The sequence below is a fragment of the Bombina bombina genome, chromosome 5, assembly GCF_027579735.1.
Source record: "Bombina bombina isolate aBomBom1 chromosome 5, aBomBom1.pri, whole genome shotgun sequence".
NCBI lineage: Eukaryota > Metazoa > Chordata > Amphibia > Anura > Bombinatoridae > Bombina > Bombina bombina.
The window spans coordinates 892,779,780-892,790,696 of NC_069503.1; the positions used below are offsets into that span (position 1 = coordinate 892,779,780).

General features: G+C 38.1%; 1 protein-coding gene across 2 annotated transcripts in view; it reads right to left on the reverse strand.

Annotated features, from left to right (window-relative positions):
• Nucleotides 1–10,194, reverse strand: part of TCEA1 (transcription elongation factor A1) — a 180,146-nt gene extending 169,952 nt beyond the window's left edge. For both annotated transcript variants that reach the window (XM_053715043.1, XM_053715042.1), the window contains exon 1: nucleotides 9,943–10,194. In XM_053715043.1, the coding sequence (XP_053571018.1) occupies nucleotides 9,943–10,005 (63 nt within the window). In that variant the 5' untranslated portion in view covers nucleotides 10,006–10,194. The remainder of the gene's footprint in view (nucleotides 1–9,942) is intronic.
• Nucleotides 10,195–10,917: the final 723 nt, after the last annotated feature.

The following is a 10,917-nucleotide window of genomic DNA, read 5'->3' on the forward strand; positions in this document are numbered from 1 at the left end:
AGTGGCTTAAAGGGACAGTCTAGGCCAAAATAAACTTTCATGATTCGCATAGAGCATGTCATTTTAAACAAATTTTCCAATTTACTTTTATCACCAATTTTGCTTTGTTCTCTTGGTATTCTTAGTTGAAAGCTTAACCTAGGAGGTTCATATGCTAATTTCTTAGACCTTGAAGCCCACCTCTTTCAGATTGCATTTTAACAGTTTTTCACCACTAGAGGGTGTTAGTTCACGTATTTCATATAGATAACACTGTGCTCGTGCACGAGAAGTTATCTGGGAGCAGGCACTGATTGGCTAGACTGCAAGTCTGTCAAAAGAACTGAAAAAGGGGCAGTTTGCAGAGGCTTAGATACAAGATAATCACAGAGGTTAAAAGTATATTATTATAACTGTTAGTTATGCAAAAGTGGGAAATGGGTAATAAAGGGATTATCTATCTTTTAAAACAATAAAAATTCTGGTGTAAACTGTCCCTTTAAAATTGCATGCTCTGAATCATGAAAGTAATTTTGACTAGACTATCCCTTTAACATACAAGATAATATGCTAAATGAAGAATAAAATACTTGAAAAGTAAATTTTTGGTTAGCTAAATAAGCAGCATTATACTGTATAGATGAGGAATAAAAGTTTTTGGAAATTCCAAAGATGCATTTTATTTTTGTGATGTGGGTAGCACAAAGCACTAACTATGAGATTTCTTGCTGGTGTTTCGAAACAGTATCTCTTAACAAGTCGCACTAGTCAGACTTTGTGGCTCCAGGGCATCTCCTGGTTGCATTGCACTTGCCCATACATACATTACATAGGAAATTAGCAGAAGCTGGAAAATCATTTAATTTAAAAAGGGATAGAAAACCCCAAAATTTTATTTCATTATTTGGATAGAACATACAGTTTTAAACAACTTTCCAATTTACTACTATTATCAAATTTGCTTCATTCTCTTGTTATCCTTTGCTGAATGAACAGTATTGCACTACTGGCAGCTTGTTGAACACATCTAGTTAGCCATTCACAACAGACAAATGTGTGCAGGCACCAATCAGCAGCCAGCTCCCACTAGCGTAGGATATGTGCATATTCTTTTTCAACAAGGGGTAAAAAGGGAACAAAGCACATTTAAAAATTGAAGTGAATTTAAAAAAAGGGTCTTAAAATTACATGCTCTAAATGAACCATGCAAGTTTAATTTTGACTTTCCTATCCCTTTAAGTTTAGGGAGGTTAGCAAACTGGTTAAAGGGACACTGAACTCTGCGTGAATTTTTTTCTTTTGTGATTCAGATAAAGCATACAATTTTAAGCAACTTTCTAATTTACTCCTATTAAATTTTCTTCATTCTCTTGATCTCTTTATTTGAAAAGCAAGAATGTAAGTTTAGATGCAGGCCCATTTTTGGTGAACAACCTGGGTTGTTCTTGCTGATTGATGGATACATTCACACACCAATAAACAAGTGCTATCCAGCGTACTGAACCAAAGATTGGCTGGCTCCTTAGCTTAGATGCCTTTTTCAAATAAAGATAGCAAGAGAACGGAAAAAAAATTAATAGGAGTAAATTAGAAAGTTGCTTAAAATTGCATGCTCTATCTGAACCACGAATGGGAAAAAAAATGGGTTCAGTGCCCCTTTAACTATCAAGGACATACCAGGTATATCCTGCAAAAACTGTCAGTTAGTGACCTGGTACGTCCTTTGTCTAATTGAGCTCTGGAAGCGATTGCGATCAGGGTATTGCAGTGATGCCTCAATATTGAGGCATCCTGCAACACCCTTTTTCAAGCATCCGATGCAGAGAGAGCCACTCTGTGGCCCTCTCTGCACCGGTAGCGATGGTGCCAATCGTTGGTGGGTGGGAGCTTAGCAGGAAGGCGGCCCATCGCTATCTGGTTCCTGTATGTGCAATGAGCACGTCAGGTGCTAGGACCGTGCGGGCGGGGGGGAGCCTGCGGGGGCACGTGCAGCAACTACTGCCGCTAATGTCCCGGAATTGGGAGGGGGGGTAAAGAAAGATCAAAGGATCTGGGAAGGGGGTATTGAGGGGGGCAGCTACACTACAGAAAATCTATATTTTATCAAAAAAATAAAAAAATGTTTGGGGGGCAAACTGGGTACTGGCAGACAGTTGCCAGTACCTAAGATGGCGGAAAATAGGTAGCAGGGGAGGGACCATCACAGCTGAATAGATAAAAGCCTTATTTTAGTACTGGCAGACTTTCTGCCAGTACTTGATGGCAGGGCAATTGTGGGGTGGGGGAGGGATCAGGGGGTGGGATGTGTCAGTTGGGAGGCTGATCTCTACACTAAAGCTAAAATTAACCCTTCAAGCTCCCTGATTAACCCCTTCAATGCTGGGCATAATACGTGTGGTGCACAGCGGCATTTAGCGGACTTCTAATTACCAAAAAGCAACCCCAAAGCCATATAAGTCTACTATTTCTGAACAAAGGGAATCCCAGAGAAGCATTTACAACCATTTGTGCCATAATTGCACAAGCGGTTTGTAAATAATTTCATTGAGAAACCTAAAGTTTGTCACAAAATTTGTGAAAAAGTGAACAAATTTTTTTTTTATTTGATTGCATTTGGCGGTGAAATGGTGGCATGAAATATACCAAAATGGACCTATATTAATACTTTGGGTTGTCTTCTAAAAAAACACTATCGCTAATTTTGGAAAAAAGTGGTTTGGAAATAGCAAAGTGCTACTTGTATTTATTGCCCTATAACTTGCAAAAAAAGCAAAGAACATGTAAACATTGGGTATTTCTAAACTCAGGGCAAAATTTAGAAACTATTTAGCATGGGTGTTTTTGGTGGTTGTAGATGTGTAACCATTTTTTTCCAGGGTTCAGTGTCCCATTAAGGGAAGGAAATTGAAAAATGGCCTTGTCCTTAAGGGGTTAATGACTTAAATCAAAGATCTATGGGACATCAAACCCTTAGATTGACTAGCAATTTAAAGAAATATACAGTAAGATTAAATTGTAGCAAATCAGCAACCCAGGATAATCACAGCGACATTCAAGATCTCTCTATATGAAGTGATCTTTGAACTGCTGGTGAATCTAGGGGCTAACTTGCTACCTCTTATTTATAAACATACGGGACTCAAAACTCTTCTAATTTGTAAAAAAAAACACATACAAATATTTATGTATGTAAAGCTCAACAATTTTTATCTTTAAAGCATTCTTGCAAAATAACTTCCAAATAATTGTAGAACCTTTTTCATGCAGAAATATTTAACATATTCAACTAAATATCTTTATTTCTAAAATGTTTCTTTAAAGGGACATTAAACCCACATTTTTTATTTCATGATTCAGACAGAGAATTCAATTTTAAACAACTTTCTCATTTACTTCTACTATCTAATTTGTTTAATTCTTTAGATATCCTTTGTTGGAGGAATATCAATGCACATAGGTGAGCCAATCACACGAGGCATCTATGTGCAGCTACCAATCAGCAGCTACTGAGCCTATCTAGATATGCTTTTCAGCAAAGAATATCAAGAGAATTAAGCAAATTAGATAATGGAAGTAAATTAGAAAGTTGTTTAAAATTGCATGCTCTTTTTAAATTATCAAATAAAAAAATTGAGTTTCATGTCCCTTTAAGACGAATATTCATTCCTAACACATTGCTTATACTTTGTCAGCCTTAAGAACCACCTGTTCATCTCTTCACTTGCAAAGTACATAACAAATGGTTGTTCATATATTTTCTACTATGCCCTATTATGAAAACATTTTTGAGCTTACGTTTGTTTCTCAGATTTGATATCTCAAGCTTCTGCTACACTCCAAGAACTTCCTGCTCATATTTTGGAATATTCTACACTGCTTTACAGTTTGTTTGTTTTCCATTTGTTGTTTGTTTTTTTAACAGCTTCTGCAGTTTTGTAATCTTCAGTTATAAACTCTATAATTTAAAGTAAAAGGTATAAAGAATAAATCAATGCATGCTCCAGAAGCAGTATGTGTGTTCCCAGCCAAGCAGCAAATTGTTACAGCTATGTCCAGCCTTAAAAGTGATGGTAAACCCAAGCCCAAAGTTTGTTTTTTTACGAAACAATGTTTTACTCACCCTATCTGTAAGGAAAGAAGAAGATCGCCAACTCAGCGCCTCTGGCCGCCCAAAGCACAGCGCTTTCGTCAATGAGGCGACATTTCCATCTCTGGACCAACATGCGTTGCAACTGACCTCATTGAAGAAAGCGCTGTACCGTGGGCGGCCGGAGGCGCTATGTTGGTGATCTTCTTTCCTTACAGATACTGTGAGTTTAACATTGTTTTTTAAGAAACATTGAGAGAAACTAAAGTTTATTTTTTATGATGGTAAATCCTTGCGTTTGTTATACGATTGGATTTACCATCACTTCAAGGCACTGAAGCAAAGTCCTTTGTGCATGAGCCACACTAACTCCCATCTGACACAATTTGTACTATGGTGGCATATTCTTTGAAAATACTCTGCTAACTTGGGTGCCACCACTTCTCTTCCAGGAGTGCACTTCCTGAAATACAGAACATTTGAGTACAAGAGGCTAACAAACCCATCGCTAGACCAGGGCTCAACAAACCCAGGTGTCAGGGAGCCACCAACTCCTAGAATTTTACCCCTGGCTCCTAACTTTTTGGGCTATTCTTCATACATTTATATACAAATACCACTGTCGGCTCCTACATTTTAAACAGATGTGTCAAACACTACGCTAGACCCCCCTTTTTAGGGAGCCATGGACACCCTAGTGCTTGAGATTTTCAAGCCCCCTATATATTCCTTTATCTGCACTTAGGGAGACTAAACAATATTGCTGCAAAGGCCTCTGTTTTCCCCCAATAATTATCAACTGAACAGCTATTACTCAACTTAAAAGGATATTAAAAAGGTAAAAAATTAAACGTGCATGGGTGCATTTCAATTTGAAATAGAAGCATTTTTGCAATATACATCCATTAGCAAATATGTTTCTATTAAAAATTATTATTGTTTTTCAGTAGAATTACGCACATATCCTGTGAGGGCCCACGTGCACCAGTATTCAAACACCGAACCTTAGCAGATAGCTAGTGATAATGTGTACTGGATTTGGAGACATAATGAGGCCGATTTATCACGGCCTGAACGGAGTTAAGAAGTAGCGGTCTTAAGACTGCTGCTCCCTAACTTGTCCACTATCTCTGACGCGGCAGACAGCAATCTGCCCCGATCGCATACGATCGATTTGATTGACACCCGCGAATGTGCATGGGGCGGCATTGCACAAGCATTTCACTAGAAATGCTTGTGCAATGATAAATGCCGACAACGTATGCTGTCGGCATTTATCTATGTGTGGCGGACATGATACACTACAACAGACCATGTCCGCTGCACTTTGATAAATCGGCCCCAATGCATCATACAAGCTACTGCTTTCTGAGAAGGTGTGGTGCTTGAATACTGGTGCATGGGCCCTCGTAGGATATGTAGGTATGCCGCAGAAAAACTGTAAAAGTTTTACTAGAAGCATTTTTGCTAATGGAAGTATATTGCAAAAATGCTTCTATTTTAAAAATGAAATACACCTACGCATAGTCATTTCTGACCTTTCTATCCCTTTTTTTTTAGCATTTTATCAATATCAGACTGGATTCTCCAACCTGGACGTAGAACAGGTAAAGCAGTCAGCCTGACAATAGCAATTCTCCAACCTGGACGTAGAACAGGTAAAGCAGTCAGCCTGACAATAGCAATTCTCCAACCTGGACGTAGAACAGGTAAAGCAGTCAGCCTGACAATAGCAATTCTCCAACCTGGACGTAGAACAGGTAAAGCAGTCAGCCTGATAATAGCAATGTTTTAAGTAATTTTTGTACAGGAAATTTAAGCTGGTGTTTAATGACACCAACTCCTATATTGGACTGAAAGCAAACAATGTGCAAATGAGGGGCTTTGTTTCAGGGGGGAAATGGAGAATAGTATGGGAGATCCTCTTCTACTCAGTGACTCACAATGTGAGCAACATAAGCCTTTGAAGGCCTCAGATGATATTACAACCCTGCTTCATTTAAAGGGATAGTAAAGTCCAAATTAGACTTTCATGATTAAGATAGGGCATATAATTTTAAACAACTTTCCATTTTACTTTTATCCTCAAATTTGCTTTGTTCTCTTGGTATTCTTAGTTGAAAGCTAAACTTAGGTAGGCTCACATGCCAATTTCTAAGCCCTTTAGGGCCGCCTCTTAACTGAACGCATTTGACAGTTTTCCACAGCTAGAGGGTGTTAGTTCATGTGTTTCATATAAATAGCATTGTGCTCACGCACATGGAGTTATTTAAGAGTCAGCACAAATTGCCTGAAATGCAAGTCTGTCAAAATAACTGAAATAAGGAGGCAGTCTGCAGAAGCTTACATAAGGTAATTACAGAGGTAAAAAGCATATTTCTATAGCAGCGTTGGTTAGGCAAAACTAGGGAATGGTAAATAAAGGGATTATTTATCTTTTTAAACAATAACATTTTTGGTGTTTACTATCCCTTTAACTGGTCACATTGTGTTCAGTTTGATATATCCTAAAATTCTGATCTATTTGCAGCTTTTGAGGCTTTAAAAAGCAGAAACTTCTTCTTTAGCCACTAAAGAGGTGGCGGGATAAACAATTCCAAACCTTGTTTGGGGAGACTGACATGCCCTGCTCTCATGTAATTGATTGTGAGAGCGGGAGGGGGGGGGCATTTTAAATTTTACCATGCTGCATCGTAAGCTCAAATTGCTGCTGGACAGGTTCTCTACTTGACAATGTGTCTGTCTGTAATCTAGATACATTATTCTGTAAGCGACTAATCAAAAACAAGTCTACAGGACGATAATTTGGGTTCATCAAGCATCATTTTATTGTCATACACTTAGTCTCAACATTAGGAATTAAGAGCTTGTGGAGTTTATCCGTGTGATCTGTTTCTGTCAGTATTATGCACCAAATGTTATATTCCCTATGTCAAATCAGGACATACAAATATACATTTTTTTGTGAGTTTGGAGCCATATCTGTGATGCAATGTATAACTGTGCAAGCATGTTTATATATACCATTCTTGTTCCACCAAAATAAGAAAACCATGCATTCATTTAAAATAAACTGCAATAGAAGTTTGGGTATAGTGTTTTCAACAGCAGTCTATTTTACTTCTGCAGCCACATTTCAGAACATGTTTACCAACAATGACGATAGACTATAGTTTGTACATTTGCAGTGTTGTCCCCAGAATCTATTTAATGGGTACACCACTCAGATGATTACACAAACCATCCCAATTAAGTTTAAAATTAAGGTAAACTTTGGTGAATGAAAGCCCGTTTTTTAAAAAAATACTATTAAAAACAGGGGCACTTTCATTCACCAAAGTTTACAAAGCAGCCGTTTTGATAAAAAAAAAAAAAAAAAAAAACTTGTTTTCCTTTTCACAGCCAGAGCAGCTTCCCCCTCCTGGAAATCCTCTCTTCACAACTCAACAATGACTAATCCGGCTTCCTCCAATCACAGCTTTCCCCCCAGGGTAGTCATTGCCTGAGGCCATGCTGTGATTGGAGGAAGCCGGATTAGTCATTGCTGAAGTGTGAAGAGAGGGTTTCCAGGAGGGGGAAGCTGCTCTGGCTGCGAAGAAAAAAAAAAAAGGTACGTTTTTAATCAAAACGGCTGCTTTGTAAACTTTGATCAATGAAAGTGCCCCTGTTTTAAATAGTATTATTTTTAAAAAATGGATTTTCATTCATCAAAGTTTACCTTCACTTTAAAGTGAATGTCAATTTAACACAATTACCTAAACTGAAAGGATAGTTAAAAAATGAATGAGTTTCATTCATCAAATCCTTAGTAGATACTTATCTTCAGAGATATTTCACTCTGAACGCTATAGGGATAAGCATTTGATTGACAGATGACTCATCTGCAATCAACAAATCGTGTCCCCCCCAGGCAGTGACGTTTGTGCAAAAGGGCTGAGTGGGGGAGGGAAACGATTTGTTGATTGCAGGTGAGTGATCCGTCAATCAATTGCTGTAAATGGCGACCGGAGCTTCGGCTCTTATCCCTTTAGCGTTCAGATTGAAATATATCTGAAGATAAGTATCTACTAACGATTTGATGAATGAAACTCTCATTCGTTTTTTAACTGCTATCGTTTCAGTTTAGGTAATAGTGTGTTAGCTTGACATTCACTTTAAGTCAATATAAAGCTAAAATTATCCAGTATTAATGTGAAGGTAAACTTAGATGAACGAAAGCACGTTTATTTAAAAAAATACTATTAAAAACAGGGGCACTTTCATTCATTAAAGTTTACAAAGCAGCCGTTTTGATTAAAAACTTACCTCTCTTCTTTGCACAGCCAGAGCAGCTTCCCCCTCCTGGAAATCCTCTCTTCACACGTCATCAATGACTAATCCGGCTTCCTCCAATCACAGCATGACCTCAGGCAATGACTACCCTGGGGGGAAAGCCGTGATTGGAGGAAGCCGGATTAGTCTGTGAAGAGAGGAAATCCAGGAGGGGGAAGCTGCTCTGGCTGTAAGAAAAGAAAAAAAAAAAAAAAAAAAAGAAAAAAAAGGTACGTTTTTAATCAAAAAAACTGCTTTGTAAACTTTGATGAAGGAAAGTGCCCTTGTTTTTAATAGTATTTTGTTTTTAATCAAAATACCTTCACTTTAATGCTTGTTGCACAAATTATCATTAAAATTGATATAGTATCCTGTTTGGAATATATAATAAGTTATGTAATTAATTTGTGCTTTGGACAGTTTAAAGGACCATAATAGTTGAAAAATTACATGTTCTAATTCACTGACTTTCAAACCTGTCCCCAGAACCTCCCTAACAGGCCACATGTTGATGATATCTAAACTGAAGCACAACTGAAACAATCAGATTAGTAAACATGATTATTTTACCTGCTCTCAATCTCATCCAAGGTAATCCTGAAAACATGGCCTGTTGGGGGGGCCTGAGTACAGGTTTGAAACCCAGTGCTCAAATTCTTTAGGAGTATGTCATTTTACAACCATAGAACCTGTACTACTGCGAGTTTAACCCATGCAAAAGGTAGAGCAGTGCAGGTTCCAATCAACAGCACTAGCTGGAGATCTGAGTCATGCAGTGCTTGGCCCCAATAATTACTTCAACTGTGTGCTTAACCACTTAGCGCAAGGTCAAAAAGGCATAAAATTACATGCACTAAAGAAATAGAGCAAGTCGTCATTTTCCGACTATTCTGGTCCTTTAAGAAACTTTTATAAATAAAAGAAGATTTAAAATATTGCAAAGTATTAAACTATCCTCACACTGCTGGCAACATTTTCTGTGGAAAACACAGCTATGTGTGCATATTTGTTGCACAATGTGTAATGAACTGCAATATAGATTCTGTACTAGACAAAGAAACAAAGTAATACATTCAGTTTGATGCTCGATATCACAAATTTCGTGAATTAAAAGGTTTTATTAATGAGGGAATTTTAGAATATGTTTAAATCTCCCTCCTTCAAGGAATATACATAAAACCACAAAGGTCAATGCGGGAAATAGTAGTTTAAATACGTACTGACAGTTTAGTAAAATATTTGGCCACAATGAACTCTATATTATTCTATAATATAGGTAACAAAGTTGTAGAGCTCCTTCCCGCTCTCTGAAACAGAGTTACAGCGTAAGTCACAAACTCCAGCACACAGGTGAGATGATGCGCGCACCCAAACTTACAGCACGGGGACGCACATAGCTTACGTCTTTAGCCAAAAAAACGTTAACAAACGCGCTCACGTGGGAAACCAACTACTGGCGTTTTGTTTCTTGCTAAGATGCACGGTGCAATATGTCCCAGCCACGGTGATACATCCCTGACACGATTTATAGGGTTTTCCACGCCACAACGGTTTGATTGCCTCACCGTGTTCTTTTTCTGCACCATTCGCTCCATCTTCTTAGCGATACGGATAATTTCGTCCCCCATCTTTGTGCCCAGAGACCGGGTCTATACACGATCCGTGCTTTTGTGTTTCCGCACACGTTAAAGCCTGGCGCCTCCTCCTGAAGGAATCAATAACAAAAGCCTCCCGAATCCGTGCGATTTCCCGCCTGCGCGATCAGACTCAGCTAGCTTAATGATCTCTTCCCCTCCGACCGGAAGCTGTGTGCGACATGCCGCAAATCACTAGGCTGTCACCAGAATGCTGCTCGGCTTTTTCTTGACAGGCAGCTCGGCAGTTCCTATTGTTAGAAAGAACACAGCGGCCTCGAGCTACTGTGTATCTTACAGTGGGTGCAGTGATAATAAATTAGAGGATATACAAAACAATGTGTAGGAAAGTGGAGATTATTATTTTTTAAACTGGACAAAAGCAAAATACAAATCGATTTAATATAAAATAGCTTCAGTCTACAATGCCAAAGGAAGGCTCACCTGTTGCTTGTATCTAAATATTTCACTGTACTTGTCACACGCTCCCTAAAATAACAGCACATTTTCCCAGTCAAGTTTGCAGTATTTTGAAAAAAAATAAACGTCACAGAATGCACAATCTTTATTTTAAAAAAGTTTTTAGTGTCCCTTTTTTAAATTTTTTATTGCCATTGAGCGGTAGATGTAATTCTTCTCCTTATGACACCTCTGCTTTTATATAGATATATATATATTCTAAAATCCACTAATGTTTTGTTTTCAAATAAAATGATTAAAAATATCTATTTCCCTGCCTGTAAGTCACAAAAGTATTAACAAATCATATAAAACTACCTTTAGTTAAGATGTAGCCACCAATAAGCAAGCTCTATCCAGGGTGCTGAACCTAAAATGGGCCGACTCCTAAGCTTTACAGTCCTGCTTTTCAAATAAAGATAGCAAGACAGCGAAGAATAAATAATA